The sequence below is a fragment of the Ruditapes philippinarum genome, unplaced genomic scaffold (genome assembly GCF_026571515.1).
Source record: "Ruditapes philippinarum isolate M1 unplaced genomic scaffold, ASM2657151v2 ctg9110_1_1_1_1, whole genome shotgun sequence".
Classification (NCBI taxonomy): Eukaryota; Metazoa; Mollusca; class Bivalvia; order Venerida; family Veneridae; genus Ruditapes; species Ruditapes philippinarum.
Genome location: NW_026863837.1, coordinates 261 through 27,855, shown reverse-complemented (window position 1 = coordinate 27,855; position 27,595 = coordinate 261). Strand labels below are relative to the sequence as shown.

The 27,595-nt window shown below is 34.0% G+C and overlaps 1 protein-coding gene across 1 annotated transcript; it reads left to right on the top strand.

Moving 5' to 3' along the window:
• Nucleotides 1-353: 353 nt before the first annotated feature.
• Nucleotides 354-26,244, top strand: LOC132723450 (DNA polymerase alpha catalytic subunit-like; the record flags this gene model as incomplete). Its single annotated transcript, XM_060708175.1, has 25 exons — nt 354-488; nt 3,971-4,083; nt 4,742-4,838; nt 5,268-5,345; nt 5,988-6,106; nt 6,940-7,070; nt 9,473-9,557; nt 9,992-10,115; nt 10,392-10,569; nt 11,179-11,351; nt 11,850-11,962; nt 12,664-12,780; nt 13,137-13,211; nt 17,733-17,806; nt 18,896-18,960; nt 19,532-19,569; nt 19,916-20,038; nt 20,532-20,616; nt 21,096-21,157; nt 21,978-22,073; nt 22,643-22,759; nt 23,385-23,566; nt 24,258-24,387; nt 25,406-25,510; nt 26,139-26,244. Coding segments are annotated over exons 1-25 (2,647 nt in total), but the record flags the coding sequence as incomplete, so codon positions are not given.
• Nucleotides 26,245-27,595: the final 1,351 nt, after the last annotated feature.

Sequence of the window (27,595 nt, the reverse complement as noted above, 5' to 3'; positions counted from 1 at the left end):
ATTTATCATGGTTTTAGAAAAGATTTTACACTTTCCATCATTTGGGGGGGGGGGGTGATCTTTTGAATGTCAACATAACATCATTTTCCTCTGAAACCTGTTTTTAAAGTTTATTAAAGTTTTACACAATTTATTACATTTTCCTTGTATGTTATATACATTGTATATCTCTCTTTAAACATTTCCCCTATCTATTGATATAAATATTACTCTATATTAATCTATAATATTATTTAGACTTTTCCAGCATGCAAAATTAAATAATAATTCAAACCTAACGAAAATAATTTCTCATTATTATTATTTTTTTATAACCTTCTCAATTACACGGGTTTTTCCTTCTACAGGTCAGCAGTGTCTGTGAAGATAGCCTGAATCACAAGTCAGTAAAGTGTCGTCTCCCTTGTTTTTCCCGCGAATTTTAAGAATGGCGCCTGCACCTGAGAAAGAAAACAATGACAGCGATGATACGACAAACGATACATTTGGTATGGTAGCGATATATAATGTAGCATATTAGAAAACAAAAGAAATTTAATGTGATATGATACAGGAACATGTCTCTGTCTCCAGTAATAACTAAAGTAAACAAAAATTCGCGCTTAGAGCCGAGGCCACAACAACAGGACTTTATCATGTTTATTTCAGGCATTATTTTACAGTAGGTTGTTCTATTCATTAATGACATTGAAAGTCAAATTAAAAGTACCTTGCGTCTCTTTGCGGATGACACCAAATTATTTAACCTGGCAAATGTAAATGAAGACTTTAACCAAATACAAAAGGACAATGATAGTTTAATACAATGGAGTGAAAAGTGGTTAATGCAATTTAATGTAGACAAATGCTGTGTTATTCATTATGGACACAATAACACGGAACATCAATATTTTATGAAAAGTGACTTTACAACTAAACAATTGAGGTCTAGTGAGGAAGAAAGAGATTTAGGTATATTATATGATAAGGATTTGAAATTTCGACATCACATAAGTAATTGTATCAATAAAGCAAATAAAATAACTGGATTGGCCAGAAATACCTTCTTACATGTTAATATCAAGCAATTTCGGAAACTTTATAAAACTCTTATAAGACCACACCTTGAATATGGAAATATTATTTGGAGTCCAAGATTTAAAAAAGATATTGAAGCAATCGAAAGAGTTCAAAAAAGAGCAACAAAAATGGTTAAATGTATTAGAAATTTATCGTATGTAGAAAGATTAAAAATTCTGGAAATTCCTACTTTGGCTTACAGAAGATTTAGAGGTGATATCATACAAGCATGGAAATTATTAAATGGGAAGGAAGATATAGATTATAATGTATTTTTTGAAAAAGCACAACTTGATAATCATCACATCAGAGGAAATTCCATGAAGTTGAAAATAAAATCATGTAAAAAGGAATTAAGAAAACATTTTTTCTCATTAAGAGTAATACCAGAGTGGAATAAATTACCAGATTCTGTAGTATGTTCACCAACGCTGAATTCGCTAAAAAACAGACTCGATAAGGTTATGAAAAACAAATTATATACTGTTATACCGGATAATAATCATTGGGTGTCAGACCTCGAGGGGGTTATAAGAGATTTCTGATCTCGCGACCCTACGCTGGATAAAGTAAAGTAAAGTAAAGTACTGTTTGTCCTAGAACCAATATGAATATTGTATTTTTGCTAGGTTGGACACAACTGTGCAACCAGTCCCAATTGGCTTTTCTACTTGTCCAAACGCAATTCCAAAAAACCCACTTGATTTTCTATGTGTAAAAGTTTATGCAATTCCAAACAATGACATTCAATGATGAAAAATGACTTTGCAACTTTGACTTACCCTGCAGAGATTGAAAATTCCACTTGTCTGCTGTATTTACTAGTAGACAAAAGGAGGACGAGTACAAAAACCTTGAATGCTCATCCAGCAGGATGACTGGAAATTTGCCGATGTAATAGAAAGCTAGAATTCTCAAAATCATTTTGTTAACATTTATGATTTAACAATGGAAAACTGGAAACAAAGCTTTCGTTTTAGGTTATGTATAATTTGCGCACTTATAAAGCTCTGAACACACTGTTAATTGGATATGGGTGTGACTGGAATGTGCCTGACAATGCCCTGTAAAGTGTGTGATTTATATATAACCTAAAACGCATGCTTTGTGTCTGGCTATGGTTCCTTAAATTTATGTAAAGAAATTTATCATGAAAATTTTTTAGCGGTCTTTTGCATTGGCGAGGTACTATTGTATCGGCAAAGTTTATCTTGAAAATCGAAGCAAAAATGCAGGGCAAGTAGAAATTTGAATTTTTGATCCCTGTACTGCCTACTGGCCTTATGACATTCACCTGATTTGGCATGTTCAACCAGTCAGGGCCAAAAAAAACCCTTCTTTTTAGAGGCCGAATATAGACTGCTTCCCCAACCAAACTAGTCTATTTTTACCCCAGTTTGGTCCTCAAATTTCCCCAGTCTTTTGAAATTTCCCATAGAATTTAGAACAAAATTGAATGATGGTTTTGAATTAAGGTCTTTTACTGCCTTATTCTGTTATAACAGGCTTCGCGAAAGTTGCCTGACCGTCGGACATGTCCGACAAAAATCAGGCCGGTCCGATATTTTTTTCCGAGTTCCGGACCTTATGTCCGGTACGAATACCGGGATATATCCAAGACCGATCAAGACCGAGTTTTCTCCCTTGAATAAAAAAATGTAAAACGAGTTTTGATTCGCCATTTCATTTTAAGTGTCCAATCAAATTCTAGATACAACTTTCGATGATCTTGTACTCGGAAGAAAATGTCGGTGTTACTGCATTATTAAATTATTACGTTGGCGCTACGCCAGGCAAAAGACGTAAATTATCTAATGAAGGAAAAAAGCGAAACAAAAGAAATACGAGTCCAGTCGCCTGCCGAGAAAATTTGTTGGTAAATGGAAAAATGGCCGCTCGTTGGTTATTAACGAGGAAGAAAATAAGATGAAATGTACATTGTGTCATAAATTTTATAAAGATCATAATATGATGATGATGATGATTTTGATCGTGAATGTTTAAATTTCCAGACAGAGTCCATCAATCTGGATAAACTGATGTTTTATTTAAGAGAATAAAATTGTGTTGCAAATCTTTAAAAGTTCCTATGTCTTGAAAAAAACACAAAGGTATTAGATATATACATATATTTTGGGAAAAAAATCGGTCAGACAAAAGTTCTTTCGGTCAGACAAGAATTGAAAGTTTGTCTGACCGAATGTCAGGCAAATGTTTCAGCAGTTTCGCGAAGCCTGTTATAAGTATTTCCCAGTGCTTTTGCTTTTCTATTTTAAAGAACTTGTTAAAAGTTTGTGTTAAATTTGAGACCTCTTTTCCCAAAGTACATGTGTATGCCAAAATCATGCATATTTTCCCCAAGAAAAAAGCTGAGGCCTCTTCCCCAAAAATGGTGTTTTGGTCCTGCCAGTATATTTTTTTTCCCCTATAATTACTTTTTTCACTATCCTAACACTGCCAAGTTCCTGTGGTACCAGTATTTGGATGTTACACCTGGACATTTCAGTCTTTGTCTTTTGACCTACTAGAGAAGATGTTTCAGCCCTGGTTATAACAGCTGTATCGACCCCTTACACATCCTCCCTGTTTACTAAAAATTTCTATATAGTAACATAATGAATCACTTACTAATGAAAACCATAAAGCCTTCTGCAACGCAAGGTTCTAGCCGACTGTGCTAATGATCACTGAAATTATAAAGAACTTTAAAATTTCATGAAAGATAATCTTTCTACTGTTTCGTCAAACGGTCTCTGAAATAGGCTGATAAAAACAAGATATTCTGTGGAACATGGATAAACTATGTAAAATGTTAGCAGTACAAATATGCCTCGACAGGGAAAAGAAAAGATCAAAATTCTTAATAATTTTTATGAACAGAATAAAATGTGGTGTTTTTCACTCTTTTCAGTATCCTTAGCACAAGGCCGTTCAAGAAGGGAAAAGAGAGACAAGGGTGGTAAACTAGCAGCCTTAGCAAGACTAAAGGAAGTAAAGTCTAAAGGCGGAAAAAACAAGTATGATGTAAGTATAACAAGGGCATGTATTTCAGTATGTTAGATGGATAATTGATTGCACTAATAAATTTTTCCTGAAATATGATTTAAGTATTTTTTTATTTACTGAATAAAGTCGTTTTTTGTATGACTATAATGGCAAGCCATGCAAGAAGTACACAACTGAACAAAATATTATAGACTTTGCCTTATTTCATATTCAATACCTGAACTATAATCTGGTTCCCTGTCCAATTATGGTTCCCATCTATGTTTTCTGGCGAGTGGATTCAATTTAGATATCATATAAAACATGAAATGGCGGTATAAGGTGTGTGGTTGTGTTTAGTGCGGCCGAAAGTGTGCAGCTGTGTGTATTGAAAACATAAAACATGTAATAGCCGCCAATGGGTTTAAATTATAATGTACTATAATTTATGTCAAAGAGCTCGCTTTGAGGCTTTGCCTTATTCATATTAAAATTGGCATAGAGACAAACCATCCTGTCCAGCGCAATCTTGCCATTCTTTATGCTATTGCCAGCTCTATTTTAGCATTTCTATATTAAAAATAATAATTTGTGATTTCAAACCAGCAAAATTAAAATGTTTAGACAGTAGTATCATTGTTGCTTGTTGAACATGATGTTTATTTACTGGATAATTATTATCTGTATTGTTTGATAGAAAGATGAAGAAGATGATGTATATCAGATGGTGGACGAAGAGGAATATTCAAAAATTGTCCGACAACGTCAGGAAGAGGATTGGATAGTTGATGATGGTGAGATAAAATACATTTTGGCAGTCCTATCATATGCTTTAGGCCAATTAATCCCGAAGAATATATTGTTATTAGAACAAATCAAGTTTTTGAATGATGGAAAAAAAACTTAGTGAAACTATAGTATATGAACATGTGTATTGTATTTCTGATGGATTTTTTGTGGCTGCCACCAACATGATAAATGTAATGCCAAAAACTTGCTACCAGTAATTAAGATGCTTCTTTGTAACTGTCAGGGTAACTTAAAAGAGGAAAAAAGACCTTCATTTGATATACATATTTGAATATGGTATTTAGTATGGTGCTCCTAGGGACCTCCTTATATGATTCTAATGACATTTATCAAGTTTCAACTGAATACCTTCAGTAGTTTCAAAGGTAAATAATGCATGTAACTCTTTAATCCCACTCAGTTATGTTTTGTAGATGGGAGCGGTTATGTTGAGGATGGAAGGGAAATATTTGATGAGGAACTGGCAGATGACCAGTTTGCTAAACCAGATAGTGAGTAAAAAAAGAGAATATTGTGCTTAGTTTTGCTTGTTTATCATAGTTGACCATGGATTTTTTTTGGCTTATTTTATAGCCATTATTGGGCCAGATTCCCAACTGAAAATAGTATATTATTTTCCTTATCCACAGGAAAAAAATCCCAATTGAAAGTTGAAAAATAAAAATATTGAATACGAATTCTAAAATCTTTGCAAATAAAGGCTTCTTCACTGTAATAGTGCTTAAATCTTTGAAGATACCATCATAGACAGTAAGTTTGCATCCATTTGATCAAAATTTCAGTCGTGCATTTTTCCCATTTTTTAACAAAACATTGCTGAAATTCCCAATTCCATGTTTATGGGTCATGTTCCCAAAATCCTGGAAAAAAATTCCCTGTTTACAATCTTATATATAAAACTACTCATAACATGTCTGAGATAAAGGATTTATTATTCATGAGAAAAATGATTTATCATTTATGATATAAAGGATTTATCATTCAAAAGACAAATGTGAACCATATATATGACATAAAGTATTTGACCAGTAAAATTGGCTGAGGCTATAAATAAATTTTCATACTTTTCCTCATAGGAGGATGATATTCTTAGTGTTTATGGTGACATTATGTATTTTGTATTTAATTTATAGAGAAAAAGGAAGACAAGAAGAAAAAGAATCCCAATATAATGAGACCTGGATCAAAACCAAAACAAAATATTAAGTCAATGTTTATGGCACAGGCAGCTACAGGCAAGAGGAAGCCAGAGGTAACTTTAATTGCAGGCATTTTTTTAGCTCGACTATTCGAAGAATAGGGAGAGTTGTTGTACTCACCAAGGTGACAGTGTCGCACTTTTGTTAAGTTTTTCGAGTGCAAGAGTTGGTATCTCCACCTAACTACTCTTGGGAATGGGTTGAAACTTCACACACCTATTTTAGAGAATAATATGTCACTATCTAAGGCCTGTTACTTTTAATTTGGATTTTGACAAAAATACAGCCTGTCATAAAAATTTTACATGTAATGATTAATCAGGCTCTTGTTTTACTTTCAAGCTGTTGTTAAAATACCTAAGAGGAAGGTTAGTGATAGCCAGTAGATGACCCCTATTAATTTTGAGTTAGAGGTCAAAGTGATAAGTGTGAAATACTTATCTTTTGGGTAATTTGAGAAGGAATAAGCATTGATATATGACACTTGGTCGGACATTGGCCAAGGCTAGTAGATTAACCCTTTGATTTTGAGGTTGCAAGGTCAGGTTCACAATGACAATAAAAATCCTTGTTCAATCAATACGAAAAAATCTTCCTTGTCTTTGAGAATGCCTTCACTTATCTTTGGCTGAAATTTGTAGAGTTGAATGATACTAAGTTGTGAGAATGTCAGTGGGAAAACAGAACATTGATAGGGCTAAGATGAGGCTGAAATTTGGACCCATTCCCTTTCCAGAAAGTGTATATTTACCCTTATTTCTGAAATATCTATAAACTGCAGCGTTATTTGTTAATTAGTGAACATGAAATATTTATTTTGTGATTTGTGTTTTCAGTGTTATTTTGTCAATGTTCTGTAAGTATTAAAATTCTGTACATTTTATAGAAAGATGTCAGTCTTAAAGGGGATGAACTATTGGGTGATTTGATGAATGAGCTGCACAGTGGACCATCAGAAATAGCAATACCTAAACCTGTAAAACTTACAAAACGACCACTAGTTCAACAGTCTGCAAGGTATAATCAAACACTTAATACATCTGAGGCTATTGGCAGTTATGATGTGCTAATGTCACCAGATATAAGTCATGGCAGCCTGCACAACTGTGTTAGCTGCTCAGTTTTAATCTTCTATAGATATTTGAAATCCATTGTCTGATTGAATATGGATGTTGAAATGCATTGAATATGGATGTTGCAATGCATTGAATATGGATGTTGAATCCATTAAATATTGATGTTGCAATAAACTGGTCCAAATCTTAAACTTGTCAAGTCCATTATGCAAATTTAGTTGTGTAAGGGTTGATTGATATTGTTTTAAGACCAAAATTAAGAATTCAGAGAACTGTCTGTGCAGAAGGACAAGTGATAATCATAATTTCAGTCATAAGTTCTAATTTGCACATGCTGCCAGTGGAGGTGGGAAAAGACCTAAGCTTCTTGAGTTTTGGAAAAAAAACTATAGCTAAAGTTGATAATTTTGGAAGTGAAATAGCTGGTGTAAGTTTATCTTTTTGGAAAAACAGCATGATTTCAATGAAAATTTTCATTGGGAAGAGGCCTTCTATAGGCCCATTTTACATAAAGGGGAAAATCACAGAATTGTTGTGCATATATTGCTTTTTTCATTACTTTAATATACAACAGAGATGAGAATAAAATGTTTACATGGATAACATTTTTATACCCCCAAAAACGAAGTTTGGGGGGGTATATAGGAGTCACCCGGTGGTCGGTCGGTCGGTCCAGACGTCTGTTGCATTTTCCTTGTCCGGAGCATAACTTGAAAACTAATGGTTGGAATTCAATATAACTACATACAATGGTCAAGCACATTGAGAGGAAGTGCAGTGCACAAGAACCATAACTCTATCTTGACTAATTACAGAGTTATTGCCCTTTGTTACTTTTCCTTGTCAGGGGCATAACTTGAAAACTACTGGTTGGAATTCAAAACAACTTAATACAATTGTCAAACACAATAAGGGGAAGTGCAGTGCACAAGAACCATAACTCTATCTAAAGTAATTACAGAGTTATTGCCCTTTGTTGCTTTTCCATTGCTTTTTTTTTTTGTCCGTTGCATTTTCCTTGTCCGGAGCATAACTTGAAGGACTAATGGTTGGAATTCAATATAACTACATACAATGGTTCAAGCACATTGAGAGGAAGTGCAGTGCGTAAGAAACATAACTCTATCTTGACTAATTACAGAGTTATTGCCCTTTGTTACTTTTCCTTGTCCGTGGCATAACTTGAAAACTACTGGTTGGAATTCAAAACAACTTCATACAATTGTCAAACACAATAAGGGGATGTGCAGTGCACAAGAACCATAACTCTATCTAAAGTAATTACAGAGTTATTGCCCTTTGTTGCTTTTCAATTGCCTTCTTTTTTTTGTCCGGAGCATTACTTGAAGACTAATGGTTGGAATTCAATATAACTTCATACAATGGTCCAGCACATTGAGAGGAAGTGCAGTGCACAAGAACCATAACTCCATTTTGACTTATTACAGAGTTATTGCCCTTTGTTACTTTTCCATTGCTTTCTTTTGTCCGGACCATAACTTGAAGACTTATTGTTGGAATTCATTATAACTTCATACAATGGTCAAGCACATTGAGAGGAAGTGCAGTGCATAAGAACCATAACTCCATCTTGACTAATTACAGAGTTACTGTCCTTTGTTACTTTTCCTTGTTCAGAGCATGACTTGAAAACTACTGGTTGGAATTCAAAACAACTTCATACAATGGTCAAGCACAATAAGGGGAAGTGCAGTGCACAAGAACCATAACTCCATCTTGACTAATTACAGAGTTATTGCCCTTTGTTACTTTTCCTTGTCCAGAGCATAACTTGAAAACTACTGTTTGGAATTCAGTACAACTTCATACAGTTGTCAAGGACATTCAAAGGAAGTGCAGTGCACAAGAGCCATAACTCCATTTTGACAAAATACAGAGTTACTGCCCTTTGATACTTTTCCTGGTCTGGAGCATGACTTAAAACTACTGGTTGGAATTCAAAACAACTTCATACAATGGTCAAGCACAATAAGAGGAATTGCAGTGCACAAGAACTATAACTCTATCTTCAGTATTTATAGAGTTATTGCCCTTTGTTCTTTTTCTTTGTCTTTCTGGACTTATTACAGAGTAATTCAATTAAACTTCATCAATGGCCAACCACATTGAAAGGAAATGCAACATACATGAACCACAATTATCTTTAATTGCCCACAACCATAACTCTATGTTTCAATTCTTTTACAAGGTATTCTGTTACTAGTAACATCCTCATTTCCGAAGCAGACTTGTGGGGGTATTAATCACATTTAGTGATAGTTCTAGTTTAGCAAGTTGTACTAATTTGTGACATACTTATATTCTAATATTAATTTATTTTAGATCCCCACATATGCCATTTAGTACAAGACCAGTAAAAATGGGACCAAAACCAACATCTAGTGGTGACAACACTTTTAAAGTAAAGGTATATGTTGTTTACTTCATTTTATTCAAGTATTTTCTTTAGAAAACAAAAAAAATTAATTCATGAATTTGTCTGAGTAATGCTTACATGAGGGAAAAGGCTTTATTGACTACGTTCTAATTTAGGAAAATTGTTTTTTATGAGCTTAGTTCAAATTGGGATTTGGTTTTAATTTGAGAGAAAAAGCAAATCGGTATTAGTTAAAGTTGTGTTTAAAAGTAGCCTATTCCATCTTTAAAAGAAACATGATTATCAGCAAGGCAGTTTTGAACTACTTTGAATAAGAGATTATAACGGTTCTTCAAAAGTAGCTGTAACTGCAATAATACTGCCTAAACTTTATCAATGTAAACATACTGATATATTGTAGATTGTACTTTGCTATGTAAGGTACCAAGTATCACTTTAACACATTAATGTTTCAACGTCAACAGGGCCTACCAAAGCCAGTTATAAAGCAAGAGCCTATGGATGAATCACCACAGATTGAGGAGTACGATAGTCAGCCAAGTCCTGTGGTGGGAGATGAGAAAGAAAATATTGAGGAAAATTTTGAAGGTATTTGTACATCACTTGTGGAATGAATGAAAATATTAAGTTATCTTTTTACCAGTAGACCCAACAAAAAAAATCACAGAGGCTCATATAATTATTAAAGTATAATAATTTTTTTCGCTTGATATTGGATGTTATATTAAATGAATCTATAGTAAGTATCTTTTAACTTGCAGCACACAAAATAACTAGAAGTTAAGCTATTTATCATGTTTTTAATATTGGAAAAGCATTTCAAAAAAAAAATCAGTAAATTTTTTTTTCTTTTTCTTTTTCAAGATTTGAGTGGGATGGAGTTTCAGGATGATGACTTTAATGAAGAAGAGATGTCAGATGTTAAACCAGTCAAAGTTAAGCTGGAACCAGGCATTATCAAGCAGGAACCAGGACTCATAAAGCAGGAACCAGGAATTAAACAGGAGCCAATGACCAATATCAAAGTGAAAGCTGAAAAGATGTAATTATCTATTGTTAAATTTCATTGAAAGAAAAAGAAAAAATGTAGTTTTTGACGCTGGTTTAAAATCATTTTGTTGCATTCAATGTTGTAGGTAGAAATCTTTAATGTGTAGAAGTAATGACTCAAGAAAGGTTTGTTGTTGGGCCATGGTTTGTTTTGTTGGCTTTTAAGTCGTCACTGCTTATGTCATCAGATTACTAGTTGAGGAAGATTTCCATGCATTATTTCTGGAACAAGCAGGCACCTGAGTAGAACTATAAATATTACAAAAGCTACATGTAGCTAGATATCTTCCTCACATGAAAAAAGAATCCAATTTCCAGAGGGATTCAAACCCACAGCAGTAAAAGGCAAATTGTTCAAAGTCAATGACTCAGTCACAGATGCCTCCTTTTCAACCATTGTTGCCACGTGTTAGTGTCATGATTGATGTACAGGAACTTTGGGTCTTTTTGTTGTAATAAAGTATGAAGGATTTTATATGGCATAACAGTATCTGCAATGTATTCAGAAAGTGTAATATGATATGTTACTACTTTTACAGTCTATTTTGGAGAAAGTCTGAAATTTTTTGTTTACTGAAACCCATCATGATTTGATTATTAGGTCTATTGAGTCAGTGACAACTGGATGGGATAGTTTCCAGGACAACAGTTCAGCCAGTCAGACTGACATTCAAGTTGATACTTCACAGATTCCTATGATTACCAAGGAAAATGGGGAACAGGTGCTTCGATTCTATTGGCTCGATGCATACGAGGACCAGTATAGACACCCAGGTTAGTTAAATTTAAAATGTTCAGGTTGATTGTAAAGAATCTTACTATGTAAGGTTACAGGTCTTGAGCTCGACTCAGATTACATTTGTGTCTTAAATAGTGCACATATGGCATTAAAGTGTCTGTATGATTAAAACTTAATGAAAATTGTCCAAATATTATTTATACTAAATCCAAATGTACCTTAAAATTATTTGGTTTATACTTAATACCCAACTAAACAGGTAAGTCGTCTTCGAGGAGTAAACAGTTAGGTTGTGATACATTTAGACAAGGATTATGTCAATAATTATACATTTTCAACTCTTCAGCAATACATACAGACATGTTTTTCACAGTTAGTTGAAGAGAATTGCAATTTAAATGTTCTTACAGAAGCTTGAAGTACTGCTTAAGTTGTTGTCTTCTTATGTCTTAATTGATATATTTTCATTGATGTTTTTATGCTAGCCTGTTTTGGTAAAATGGTTACAATGTTTGCATTTTCAATATTTTCAGGAATTGTACATTTGTTTGGAAAGGTTTGGGTAGAAGAGGCCAAAATTCATGTAAGCTGTTGTGTGACAGTTAAAAACATTGAGAAACGACTTTTCATATTGCCCAGACCTACAGTAAGTTGAGGACTAATTTATTTATGTTTTATCCTTACCATGCTAAATATCTTAAATTGATTTGTCCATCTTTCAATTTGGACAAATCCATTATCATTTTTAGGGAAATTTTCCTAATTTTAATTGTCTGAATTTGAATTGCAAACAGTGCAGGCCATCAGACTGCATTGAAGTGCCAGTCTATCATGGTCTGCACTGGTATCATAGCAATTACAGGGTGTTCATAATCATCAGTTGAAATGCTGTTAAAATCTGTTGTATTTTCAGCAAGTAGATGAAAATATCTCTCTTGACCTTTGGCCAATTCATTTATTTTTGTTGGCTTAGCTGTTACCTCACATAAAACTGAAACCCTGCATGGGTAAAATCAAGTTGCTTCTAGCATGCTGAGAGTTGAGGAAAGTAATGACCATTTTGAAATGACGTTTTGCATCATTGCCAGAAGTTTCCTTAGGTTGAGGGTTATGCTATAATACAAAAACATGTATCCATTGGAGGTGCATATGATAAGTCAAGGCTTTGTGATTCATACATGTTTATAGCTTTCATTTGTTCTGCCAGTTTTAACCCATTTCATGCTAAATTGACATAAATACTAATGAACATGACTTTCTATGAATTTTAAAACACTGCATTCAAAAGATTTCAGTTTTAAAAGTTTTGTGAAATATTACAGGATAATCATTGATTGTATATTACAGAGGATGTGTATGAAAACAAACACAGATACAGGTTTTGAGGTGGGAATGGTGGATGTATACACAGAATTCAGTGAAAAAATTGTCAACAGATATAAAATTGGGAAATTTAAATCAAAGGTAAATACACATGAATTGTTGAATCTTTAATGTGTAATTATGGTCTTTGTAGCATTTTTTGAATAAATTAGAATGGTTATCTACACATGAAGGAACCTGTCTGAAACAAATCTTTTAGTTTATACAGAATTTATTTTAGTGTGATTGTGTAGGAAGCTACAAGGTTATAGACACACTTTACAATCCCTTCTGACTACTTAGCAATGTGTGTCAAAACTTGCCCCTGTCAATGTTTTTTCCAAATCTTTTGTCAGGAATATTAAGTCATTTGTAACAGTAGTGGTTCTAACATGAAAGTCTTAGTTCTTTCTTCATTTATAAATTAGTAATATTATAATGTAAATATTTTGTTACAGCCAACCTCGAAGAATTATGCATTCGAAATAACAGATGTACCAGCAGAGTCGGAATATCTAGAAATCAGATATGAGGTAACAATCTATAGTTTATTAGGCTTATTTATATGTAGTAGTCCAGTGATTTTTTTCCCTATATTTTGCAGCTGAATAAAGGCTGTTTCCCCTAGCTCAAAATAGGTATATTTTCCCATTAAAGAGCTAATATTTTCCATTGAAATGCCCTGTGCACTTCTTCACCAGAACCATGACTTAACAGCATCTGACTTATCATATTAGCTAGAAGACAGAAAGCTGTCCCTATATACTATGCATTTTAAATTGAATTGAAATTGAAACTTTTATAAAATGTGTGGGTAAATTCCATTCTCAGTTGTTGGAATTTGATTTTCCCCTTTTCTGATTCATCATGCTATATTTTCCCCCATCAGAAAACCACAGGGTTTTTTATGCCACCGCAGCATCTGCGATGCGGTGGCATATAGCGATTCACCTGTGTGTGTGTGTGTTTGTTTGTGTGTGTGTGTGTTATATAGATTATATAGTGAACTTAAAAAATCTTCTTGTGAAAAACCACAAGTCCAATTGCAACCAAACTTGGCAGGATTGATCCTTGGGTGAAGGGCTTCCAAAGTTGTTCAAAGAATTTAATTCCATGCAGAAATCTGGTTGCCATGGCAACCAAAAGGAATTATAAGAATAAATTTAAAAAATCTTCTTGTAAAGACCCAAAAGGCCTAGAGCTTAGATATTTTGCATAAGGCATTGTCTGGTAGACCTCTACCAAGATTGTTCAAATTATAGCCCTGGGGTCAAAATCGGCCCCGCCCCGGGGGTCATTGATTTTCACTATATGTACATATAGTAAAAACTTAAAATACCTTTTTGTAAAGACCCATAGGCCTAGAGCTTAGATATTTTGCATAAGGCATTGTCTGGTAGACCTCTACCAATATTGTTCAAATTATAGCCCTGGGGTCAAAATCAGCCCTGCCCCGGGGGTCATGGATTTTCACTATATGTACATATAGTAAAAATTTAAAATACCTTCTTGTAAAGACCCAAAAGGCCTAGAGCTTAGATATTTTGCATAAGGCATTGTCTTATAGACCTCTACCCAGATTGTTCAAATTATAGCCCTGGGGTCAAAATCGGCCCGGCCCCTGGGGTCATTGATTTTCCTCATATTTACATAGTAAAAACTTATAGTAAAACCTCTAAAAAAATTTCTTCTAGCAATTGACAAGTGCTAGAGGTTAGATACTTTGCATGAAACATTGTGAAGTGAACCTCTAGCAAGAATGTTCAAATAATAGCCCTGGGGTCAAAATTGCCCCCGCCCCGGGGTCATTGATTTTCAATATATACATATAGTAAAAATTTAAAAAAATCTTATTGTCTGAAGGTACAAGGCTTAGAGCTTTAATATTTGTTAAATGATATCATCTATAGGTACTCTACCAAAGTTGTTCAAATTTTGCCTCTAGTGTCAAAATTAAAAGTGAACTTTGATATCAGCTGACCTAAATTTTGACAAAGTGAATTACATGTTGTCCTTTGAAGCAGTCATGAAATTTTAGGCTGTGTGAAATATGACCTTCACCACCAATTTCACTAGACTCAAGTGCATTGATATATTCCTACTCTGATCTTTTATTGAGTTAACAATAGATTTAACCACTAATCTGATAATAAGAATTAGATATGCATTATGACAATCTTCAATTGTTTAGAAACAAAAAAATCTGTTCCTACACTACTATTTAGTGTTGTATTATTGCGGTGGCATAGCATTTTTCTCAAATGCAATCTTGTTTTGAAATTGGAGAAAAAAAGTAACTGCAGTACTGCTCAATTGTGATTTTCTGATCAACTTGTAGCACTTGTGTTGATCATGTAAAGTTGTTTTCCCAGAATTGTGTCTTGAGTCCTCATGACAACTGTGAATAAAACTTCATGTATTCATTAAGGATGATACAGTTTACCGCCTCTCCGTGGTCGAGGGGTTAGAGTCAATCTCTTCTAATCCAGTTACCTCTCTGGCGTGAGTTCGATCTATGGGAGATGTTTGGTAGTTTAGCGCGGAGGAAGGTTGTCTAGTAATGGTGTAACTCTCCAGGAACGATGGCTATGAAACTACCCGCCTATATGACTGAAATACTGTTGGGAAAAGGCGTAAAATGAAACAAACAAAACCATAAAAGCACATTTGTGTAATTTTCCCTTTATGTAAATCTTATGTAAAAAAAATCTGAAAACTGAAGTTGTTTTTCAGGCGGAATTGAAGAATGTATATAATGTCATATTTTTGACTGCTCAAATAAGCAGTAACATGTGTAAAATATGGACAAACCGATCAAAATTTCTATATTTCTATAGATGAAAATGACTGTATTTTCAAAGTATACCTTGTTATATTAAACATCATTGGAATTGTTTGAAGGCATTCTGTGCCTCGGAAACAAATAATTATGCCCCCATTTCGAAGAAAAGGGGGTATATTGCTTTGCACTTGTCGGTCCGTAGACCAAATGGTTTCCGAGTGATAACTAAAGAACCCTCAGGCCTAGGAACTTCAAACTTGGTATGGTGATTGGTCATGACCAGTAGATGACCCCTATTGATTTTGGGGTCAAGGGGTCAAAGGTCAAGGTCACATTGACCTTGTAAGCAAAAACGGTTTCCGATCAATAACTAAAGAACGTTAAGGCCTAGGAACTTCAAACTTGGTATGGTGATTGGTCATGACCAGTAGATGACCCCTATTGATTTTGGGGTCAAAGGGTCAAAGGTCAAGGTCACATTGACCTTGTAAGCAAAAACGGTTTCCGATCAATAACTAAAGAACCTTAAGGCCTAGGAACTTCAAACTTGGTATGGTGATTGGTCATGATCAGTAGATGATCCCTATTGATATTGGGGTCAAGGGGTCAAAGGTCAAGGTCACATTGACCTTGTAAGCAAAAACGGTTTCCAATCAATAACTAAAGAACTTTAAGGCCTAGGAACTTCAAACTTGGTATGGTGATTGGTCATGATCAGTAGATGACCCCTAATGATTTTTGGGTCAAGGAGTCAAAGGTCAAGGTCACATTGACCTTGTAAGCAATAACGGTTTCTGATCAATAACTAAAGAACTTTAAGGCCTAGGAACTTCAAACTTGGTAGGGTGATTGGTCATGATCAGTAGATGACCCCTATTGATTTTGGGGTCAAGGGGTCAAAGGTCAAGGTCACATTGACCTCTTGGGTAAAAACGGTTTCTGATCATTAACAAAAGAACCCTTAGGCCTAGGAACTTCAAACTTGGTATGGTGACTGGTCATGACCAGCAGATGACCCCTATTGATTTTTGGGGTTAAGGGGTCAAAGGTCAAGGTCACATTGACCTTGTAGGTAAAAACGATTTCCGATCAATAACGAAAGAACCCTTAGGCCTAGGAACTTCAAACTTGGTATGGTGATTGGTCATGACCAGCAGATGACCCCTATTGATTTTGGGGTTAAGGGGTCAAAGGTCAAGGTCACATTGACTTTGTAGGTAAAAACGGTTTCCGATCAATAACAAAAATACCCTTAGGCCTAGGGACTTCAAACTTGATATGGTGATTGGTCATGATCAGTAGATGACCCCTATTGATTTTAGGGTCAAGGGGTCAAAGGTCAAGGTCACATTAACCTCTTAGGTAAAAACGGTTTCCAATCAATAACTAAAGAACCCTAAGGCCTAGGAACTTCAAACTTGGTATGATGATTGGTCATGACCAGTAGATGACCCCTATTGATATTGGGGTTAAGGGGTCAAAGGGCAAGGTCACATTGACCTTGTAGGTAATAATGCTTTCAAATCAATAACTTAAGAACCCTTTGGCCTAGGAACTTCAAACATGGTATGGTGATTGGTCATGACCAGCAGATGACCTATTGATTTTGGGGTCAAGGGGTCAAAGGTCAAGGTCACATTGACCTTGTATGTTAAAACGGTTTCCGATCAATTAACTAAAAACGCTTAGGCCTAGGAACTTCAAACTTTGTATGATGATTGGTCGTGACCAGCAGATGACCCCTATTGAGTTTTGGGTCAAGGGGTCAAAGGTTAAGGTCATGACCAGTAGATACTTGATAACCCTTATTAATTGTTTGATCACTGGGTCAGAAGTCATGCATAATAACCTTTTCACATAACTAATTGGCTGCTGATAGGGGGCATACATGTTTTACAAACATATCTTGTTTTTTCTATATTTAGTAAGAGCAGAGATGAGTTTTATTGTTTTATTATGTTTTGGTAATGAATTTAGAGCATGATAGGTACTTATCACCTGAAGTAACTAGCCCTGCATGTAAAATTATTGGTCATAACAGTAGCAAAATGTAAACAAAGTCTTATTTTGACTTCCATACATAGTATTAAATCACTATAACTATACTTATTCACAGATAGCAACAGAAGCAAAGTATGATTAGTTAATTGGCCATTGAGTGACTTTTTTGGAACCTAGCAAGATACCAAATAAAAAAACTTTTGAGAAATATAAAAAAGCATTTCTGGGGCATGATTGGTCTTTAATGATTCCTGTGGGTTTTTTTTTTCAGGCAGATGGGCCAGTGTTACCAATGGATCTTAAAGGAGAGACATTCAGTCATGTTTTTGGGACCAATACTTCTAGGTAATTACTGTGATAGATATCATTTTGTTTGAATTAAAGATCCAGTTTTTACATAGATAAATGATATATGACTGCCTAACTTGAGCAAGGTTTTAAGGGTCATAAGCCTCATTGAATCATAATGTTCTTCAATAGACCCTACAATGTATGTTTTATCATAATAACTTGTACAAAAATTATTCTGCAGAGGTATGATGGAACTGCACACAATTTAATTGAATCGTGATCAACAACTTCAACTGTAGATTTGAAGTTTTAAGCCAACTGCTTAAAGTGGATGCCACTCAGTCCAGGGGTCATGTGTTCAAACCATGGTTCATCATACTTCACCAGAACTGGTTAGTCCCATGAAGTAGAGAAAGTAGACTTAAGAAAGATATTTATGAACTACGGGAATTCTTCACATGCTTAAATAATGGGGCGTCGGCATCCGAGTGATCAAGGTCTTTGACTTCAAACCACTGGCCCCTCTTCACTGTGGGTTTCCAATCCTGACATTGACTTTTGGATTCTTTAATGTGAGGAAGTGTCCAAGTGCTTAAGGTCGTTAACTTCAAACCACTTGCCCCTTACCATTGTGTGTTTCCAATCCCGACAGGGACTTCGGATTCTTTCATGTGAGGAAGCTATCCAGTTTGCTTTTGGAACTTTGGTGGTACTTTCGAGGTGCCCATCTGTGCCTGAAATAATAAACAGAAGGTCACCTGAGGTTTTTCTCCGCCAGTAAAGCTGAGAGTCAACGTATGACTTATATTATGTTTGTATTATTATGTTTATATTATTATAACTTATATCAATTGTGTTTAAACTAAGAACCTGTCTAAATGTTGTACGGCCTCCGTGGTAGAGGGGTTAGAGTCGATGACTTCTAATCCAGTTACCTCTCTGGGGTGGGTTCGATCCCCGGGAGATGCTTTGGTAATTTAGCACGGAGGAAGGTAGTCTAGTACTGGTGTAACTCTCCAGGAGCGATGGTTAGGAAACTACCCACCTATATGACTGAAATACTGTTGGAAAAAGGCGTAAAATGAAACAAACAAACTGTCTCATTGTTTGTGTTGCTGACATAGAGTATGCTTGTCTTTACAGCTTGGAAAGATTGTTAATAGATAGGAAGATGAAAGGTCCTGGTTGGTTAGATATCAAATGTCCACGTAAGTAACCTCTTTATAAATAATTGCTAAATTATACTAAAAAATAAATTATGAAGATAAAACAAATTATTAATGTAATCTTAAAGCAGCAAACCTCCATATTCATGCTAACTTAATTGAAAATTTTGAAAAATGTATGTGAAAGTAAAATATTGTGAAGTGAAAAAAAGGAAGTAATTTACTCAATGAAAATGGCGCTTACAGTCAATGTTAATTACCAAAAAGAGGTAAAACTATGCAAAATTAGCCCTTACTGCATTATTCAGGCAGTAGAAATATGGATATGAGCAATACAAAATTGGTCATTAATCACACATAACTTGTAAATTATTACTTGTATCCTAAATCATTTTACTTTTCTTAAAATCTTAGTACATTTTTCTTGTGTTTGATTTTCTTGAAGTATTTTGACTCATTTGGAGGGAACCTTAAAAGCTATATTTAACTTTGTTGGCATACATTTTATATGTTAACTTTTTCATAGAAAGCTTAGGTTGTCAATAACATTTAATAATGAATAAAGTAACATTTAGTTGAGTATTTTATAGATTGTATTGTACTTTATTTCCAGAAATAACGAACCCTCCTGTTAGTTGGTGTAAGTTGGAGGTAAGTAATTCTTATGAATGCTCTTTTACTTTCTGTTGCAAAGAAAATACTCTTTAAATCACGATTTAAAAATTGACTTTCTATAGGCTATTCTTTAGCATATAAAGTCTCCTATTATTTCCTTGATGACAATATTTCTTATTTCTGTCATCAATTACCAGTGCATCAAAATATAAAATTTTGATGTTTACCTTATTTGACATATTTTATTTGTAAAAACAAAGTTTATTAAAGTTACAAATCCCAGAAACACTCACTAGGTAACTTTCATTTCAGTAATTTGAGTCAGTGAACTATTTTTTCCTAACAATATACAGGTTGTCATTTGTAGTTCTATATTTTTCAGGTTTTTGTGACAGGACCAGATGGGGTTACTGTATGCACAGATCAAAATCTTACCCCACCACCTCTTACAATTATGACGATGAATATGAGAACTCTACCCAACAATAAAACCCATCAAAATGAGGTAAATTAAACATAAACAGTTGTATGTCCCAACAAGCAGTATACCTGATTTATCTTGCTAAAATATCTATATTTTCTCCAACTTAGGGGATATTGTCTATTTTCTAGATTTAAAGTGTTCCATTGCTTATGGTACCAAAAATTTTGTTAGTTGTTTGATGAAGTATAAATTGTTGTAAGTTATATATATTGCTAATCATATATTCACAACCATAAATTCTGTCTAAATCTTTCATGATGAATATATATTACTAAACATTGTAAATTGCTTTCTTTGATTTCTTAACAAATTATTTTCATAAATTTGCAGCAACTATTGATTTAGATTGTATAAACATGTTTGTCTAATGAAATGCAATGATACAAACTAGGCACGAAAGATTTGGGCTTGTTGAAGACTTAACAGAGTTGGGTTTTTTTTCCAGCAGGAATTAGTAAAATGTGGATCTCTTTAATGTTCTCTGATGTAATGATTGTGTTATTTTATTCCTCAGATTGTAGCTGTGTCGTGTCTGATCCACAATTCTTTCCATATGGATAAACCTGCCCCAGAACCAGCTTTCCAGCAACATTTCTGTGGTAACTATTACTGATAAATATGTATAATAAGTGGATTTTGTTTCGAAGTTAGACATTTTTTTAAAAATAATTGGATGATTCATATAATCTAACATGATTTAATATCCTTTACTGTCCCCCTGTCATGCCCTATTTGTGCGCTTATTTGCTATTACCTTAAATAAGTTCTGTCTATGATTAAATTTTACACTCAATGAAAGTTAATTTAAGATTATGACCAGATGAAAATCAAATGTGCACTCAAATTTATAAAATTTTCAGCACATAAATTTATCAAAGTGTTTAGAATAACACGATAATTAACCATCGCTCTGAAAACATTTGAGCCGTGTCACAACAAAACCAATATAGTGCGTTTGCGAACAGCATGGATCCAGACCAGACTGCGCGGATGCGCAGGCTGGTCTGGATCCATGCTGGTCGCAAACCCATTATGTTGGTTTTGTCATGACACGGCTCATTTTTCAATTATGTTTCAGTTATCAGTAAGCCAAATGACTGCATATTTCCCTGGGACTTCAAGGACAAAGTTCAACGAGAAGTAAGTTAACTGACATGATAAGAGCAGATATGCTAGCATATGGAAAGGTTTATGGTTAGACTCTGGTGCCTACTCCTGTCTGAAATATTTATGTAGAAGATCTTGAGTTTTCCTGAACTAATCTAGTTGAAAATAGTGATTATAAAACCCAGTACCCGAGGGGGGAGGAGATTTTGATGTGTAATCTACATGATTTAAATAACCTTACTGTATTGCAAGCATATGTGGTATGCTCCTCTCAATATAGAAAGTGTAAGACTGAGATATACACAAAATATTTCTTAATTTAACTACATCACTAATTGATATTTAGTTAGAATAATTCTTTTTTGAAATCTCTTGATTGGATAAGTCTTGTTACTGTGAATTTGTTTGATTGCAACTTCATAACTTTGTAAATTGTTCAGTCCTTTTTATTCTTACAAAATTTAATGGTACATAAAATGATAAAATTACATTAAATTTTATTAGTAATTTAAGGGGTTGAAACTCTTGTCAGGGTTAAGTCATTATTTTCATGAGCATGAAACTACACTCAGTGGCTTAGTACTGCTTGGTTCCAGGAACAGATTTGTGAGTGCTTTAATAAGCTAATGGCTAATGGCGTACAGGATAATCAAACTAAACCAAATTAATAAAAACTATGGATTTTAAAGAAGTTTTTTAGAATATAAGAGAAATGAAACTATTAATATTTAAGCAGCTACCAGTGTTAACTCTAAGAACTTTTTATTCGCCTGGCACTGATATTGGCAGTTTATGTCTAATTTGAACAACCTCTCAGAATTCAGATTATTTATTATATATATTCCATTGTTAGAGTAAGAAGATGAAAGTTGAAGTATTACCTACAGAAAGGGCTCTACTGGGGTTCTTATTGGCTAAAATACACAAGATTGATGCTGATGTTATAGTGGTAAGTAAAGTGTTGTAAAAGAAAAAAAATATGTTAAAAATGGTGTTTATATGACAGAATAATTTTTTTTTAATAAACTTAGTCTCTTAATGGCATTATCAAGAGTTTTCTAAATATACAAATATTGAAATCTAGAGGTTGCATATAAGTATTTCATTGGGACAGTGGTTCTACCAAAATGCATATTTTTGACTGAAATAATATATTGAGAATTATCTTTGTTTTGCTTCCACTAATAAGTAATAACAGGTTTTTCATTATTAATAGATTTGCAATCCATATCATCGGTTGAAATGCTATTAAAATCAGTTGTAATTTTAGCCTGTAGATTAAGATATCCCCGTTGACCACTAGCCAACTTGGTTGTTTTCAGGTTCAGATAAATATAAAATCCCTGCTAATAAACTGGAGTCAGTATGAAGACTTTGTCAAAATGCTTATACCTCAATCAAAAATAAATCTTTTATCAAAGGGCTACTTGTAGATTTGTAGCAGTATTTGTGAAGTACATACATTTGTGGTAAGAGCTATTTACCATCTCCTGTAACAGATGTAAGTATATTTTTCAGGGTCATGATATATTTGGATATGACCTGGATGTATTATTACACAGAATAAATGCTAACAAAATACCACACTGGTCAAAGATAGGAAGATTGAAAAGAACTGTGATGCCAAAACTATCTGTAAGTAGATTGTTTAATTTTTGAAGAATAAGTTTTTTAATGGATTTTTACTGACTTATTTTGAAACTGTCCATTGCAAATATGGATTTTGTCATAAAAATTAACGATAAAATTGACTAGTACAGTAAAGAGTTTCTTCAGATTGGATGGAAGTTTTACTGATGGTCCAAAACAGCATGTTAGATATCCTAGTTTTTCTATGAATAGCTCATATTTCTTCCCACTTTCTTTGAAATTTAATCCTTGTTTTATAACTTGTGTCTCACTGTGTAAGGTATGAATACCATGAGGGACTTTGAAATTCTTACATGCAAGGGAGCTATGCAGTTAACTCATGTGAGATTGATTATTCTACCCAGGTGCAGGCTTGTGCCTAAAATAATGTACAAGGGCACTTGAGTTCATTGAAAGTCTCCATATGACCTATACATGTACTGTGTTAGTGCGAAAAAATTGTTCAGTTTGACTTACTATCACAAGTAATTTAATGAAATAATATTAGACAATGCTGATTTTCATTAAACAGTGAGGCAGACCACTGCACCAGGAAAGCTTATAGATAAGTTTTATGACCCTAACAGTGTGCCTCTTTGAAATTTTGTAACAGATAATCTTGTTTTTACAGAGTCATGCTGGTAGAGGATATGTAGACAAATCAGCGACGTGTGGACGTATTGTATGTGATATTAAAATCTCAGCGAAGGAACTTGTGAGATTAAAGAGTTTTGACTTGACTGAGCTAACTTCACAGATTATTAAACAGTCTCGCGTTGATCTGGATTTTGAAACCATCAGAAATATGTACAGGTAGGCCAGTACTATATACCTTATAATTCTTCAGCTTTTAGATGCTTTATCATTAACAATTAATTTGCCTTTGCCATAGAAATTATTTAAATTGCAAAAGAAATAGTCAAATTCAAGTAAGTATGCTTTCATATACTAAACAAATCCTATCTCTTTTATGGAAGAAAATAAAGGAAATTAAAAATTACAACATATTTAATCTTTTAAATATTATGTAAAGAAAAAATGGAGAAAAATAATGAAAAAAAGTCAGATGACATTTTCATATACTAATCATGAATATTAAAGCTTCATAGAGAAAAGATTTTACTCATCTTGAATGCAGTGAAAGTGTTAATAGGGATATACTGTCATGTCTTCGACATCAGTATAACCTGAAAGTAAGGTTAGAGGAGTAATAACTTTGTATAAAAAAGAACAACTTTTTATCCAATTTTGGGGGAAGAAGATTTGAGCTGTGTCATGACAAAACCAACATAATGGGTTTGCGACCAGCATGGATCCAGACCAGCCTGGGCATCTGCGCAGTCTGATCAGGATCCATGCTGTTCGCTAACAAACTCTATTACAAATAGAGAAACTGATAGGGAACAGCATGGATCCTGATCCATGCTGGTCGCAAACCCATTATGTTGGTTTTGTCGTGAAGCGGCTCATTGTCTTACATTATGATGGTGTATTTTTCTTGCAGTAATTCAGAGATGTTGTTAAAGCTGATAGAGATGACATTGGTGGACTCGAGTCATATATTGAAGATAATGTACGAGTTGAACGTCATACCTCTTGCCTTACAGATTACATCAATATGTGGAAATGTCATGGTATGTAACTCTTATACTTTTCACACTATCTCCTTATAAAATAGACTGAGCAGTCAATTGTATTATTACACAGTGATGTGAAGAATAAGTAGGGCTGTCATTGATGGAAAATTTTGTATTGATATACAGCTGAATATTAACAAAATATCGATATAATATGGCCAAAAACTCTTTTAACATGATTCCCAAGAGAAGTGACCCTTTTTTTAACTAACAAAATTTAACTTTATCCAGGCTATTGTTTTACTATCAAGCACTGAGAATAATCAAGCGTACTGTCCTACAGACTTAAATAGAAATATATATTACAAAAAAGGTCACACATTTTACCACATTGACCACCTCTGGCCCACCTACTTTGATTGAGAATTTTATCCAAAACAAGAAAAATATGAATCAATTTTATATTGGCATGAAAATCAGCCAAAAATATCTGTGGCAGGTGTGGAATTCTGTTGTACAAATATGTATATATTTGTATATGCTTGTATTAAAGACACCTTTCAGGCTTCTGTTTTTCATTTCATGAAATTAACAGTGTTGCATCTAGGCCGCGCGATTGAGCGATTTGCGCATTTTTTATGCAGATCGCGCATTTAAATGAAGTCAGTGCGCGCCAAGTCGCGCATCTGACAATATTTTCAATTTAATTCAGTTTTTCTTCATCGGGATCTTAAAAGCGTCAGCCATGTTTGTTTTCCCCTTTATGGTTATTACTAAAATAACCCAATCGCATGTTAAACAGCCCCCCCTAAGTTTACCTCGGGTGTTTTTTTAAATAAATTTGTCAATATTTTTTTTTTTCTATTTTCCGGGTTTTTGGGGCGAAAGATAGCTTTTCAAAAATGCCCCGAAAAGTTTTAAATGAAATTTTTTTCGGTATGTCATATTAAAAAGGTAAATTTTGTCCCCATTTTTTCAAGCCCCCCACTTTTTTAAAATTGAGGGGGAGACAATCCCCCAAATTTAAATTCTGATAAAAACTAAAATTAAGATATTTTTTATAAAAATTTTATAGAGTAGGAATTTTTGGAGGCAGGGAGAGGAAATAAATCCTTCTTTTGCTGTTTCTCCGAGAAAATTCCCCTTGTCCGACAAAGAATACAAGAAAAAAGCTGTAGTGGTGAGTATAATGTTGATTCAGGTATTTGAATATAATTAGAAAATTGATTTCAAGTTATAGTTATTTTCAATGAAGATAAGGTTTTAATGTTATAATAATAAATATCTAAACTTGTCAGTATTGTACAATTCTATTTAGATGTTTTTTTTATGAAATTAAACTAGATGAAAATGTGTTAAGATTGGGGAATCAGATAAATTTTATGATTAACATCTGGTTCATTTGTCATGTAACTTATATATGAGTGTAGATGTATGTTTGACTAACTGCATTTGGTGGAATAATTCTTTGTAGACAGTAGTCATGTAAATTTAAATATAAATTTCTGTGAAAGTTTCATAGTTTTCTTGCCTGTTTTGTTCTGCCTATTTAAGCATAAGCAAATTACATCTTCATTCTATGAAGCCTAGCCCCTGAATATAACATATCTCCGCACAAGAGCTTTATTTTGAGCTTTCGAAAAAAATTGTGATCCTTATTTAAGCTTTAAAGGTCAAATTATATACAACAAAAAACAAAACTATTTGTAGTGAACATTTATAGTTTGTATAGAAAGGGTGTGAATGCCATGTTTATTATGACTACATTTTGGTTCAAGTTAAAATATTAGATGTTTATATTTGTACAGCAAGTAGAGGAAGGAGATGAGGAAATAGATTCAAGTAAATCTAAGGCAGGTCAAGGTCGTCGTAAACCAGCATACGCCGGAGGTCTTGTGCTTGAACCTAAAAAAGGTAATAAAGTTCGTGTAGAAGTTAAAGGTTGAATACATCAAGATTCATATTGTAAAATGCTTTTCCATACATTGCGTAGTTATTTTGATAGAAGATTGAAAAACAGTATTTTCACATCATAATTAAATTAATATAGTTTAGGCAGAACATAGCATAAAGTGTGAAAAATGCAGTTTCTTCATTCCGGCATCTGTCAGGCAAATTCAGGATACTTGAAGCTTTGTTTCTTTTATTTAAAATTCTGCATAAAATAAGCCAGTAAAGGATATGCATTTAAGACTAAGTTTTACAGTTGGATTGGATGTGAAATAACTTGAATATTTTAAGCTCACCCGAGCATATGCTCAGGGTGAGCTATTAGGATCACTCTTCGTACGTTGTCCGTTGTCAGTTCACACTTTTCAAACTACATCTCCTCTGAAACCATAAGGCAGATTATAATGAAACTTCACAGGGATGTTCCTTGTGTGAAGCCTTAACAAAGTTGTTCAAAGAATTCCATTCCATGCAGAACTCTGGTTACCATGGCAACCAAAAGAAAAAACTTTAAACATCTTCTTTCTAAAAAACCAAAGAGCTAGAGCTTAGATATTTGGCATGAAACATCTTCTAGTGAGTGTCTACCAAGTTGTTCAAATAAAAGCCCTGGGGTCAAAATTGGCCCCGCCCCAGGGGGTCATTGATTTCCCTATATGCATATAGTAAAACTTAAAAAAATCTTCTTCTAAAAAACCCACAGAGCTAGAGCTTAGATATTTGGCATGAAACATGTCTAATGGATGTCTACCAAGTTTGTTCAAATAAAAGCCTGGGGTCAAAATTGGCCCCGCCCCAGGGGGTCATTGATTTTCCCTATATGCATATAGTAAAAACTTAAAAAAATTTCTTTTAAAGAACCCAAAGAGCTAGAGCTAAGATATTTAGCATGTAACATGTTCTAATGGATGTCTACCAAGTATGTTCAAATAAGAGCCCTGGGGTCAAAATTGCCCCCCCCCCCCCCCCCCCCCCCACCCCCCCCCGGGGTCATTGATTTTCCTTATATGTGTATAGCAAAAACTAAAAAATCTTCTTTGAAAAAAAACAAATAGCTTGAGTTTAGATACTAAGCATGAAACATCTTCTAGTGAGTGTCTACACAGTTTGTTCAAATAAAAGCCCTGGGGTCAAAATTGGCCAGCCCCGGGGTCATTCCTTTTCCTTATATGTGTTATACAAAAACTTTAAAAAATCTTCTTTGAAAAAAAACTCAAATAGCTAGAGTAAGATATTAAGCACGAAGCATCTTCTAGTGAGTGTCTACAAATTTTGTTCAAAAATAAAAGCCCCTGGGGTCAAAATTGGCCCCGCC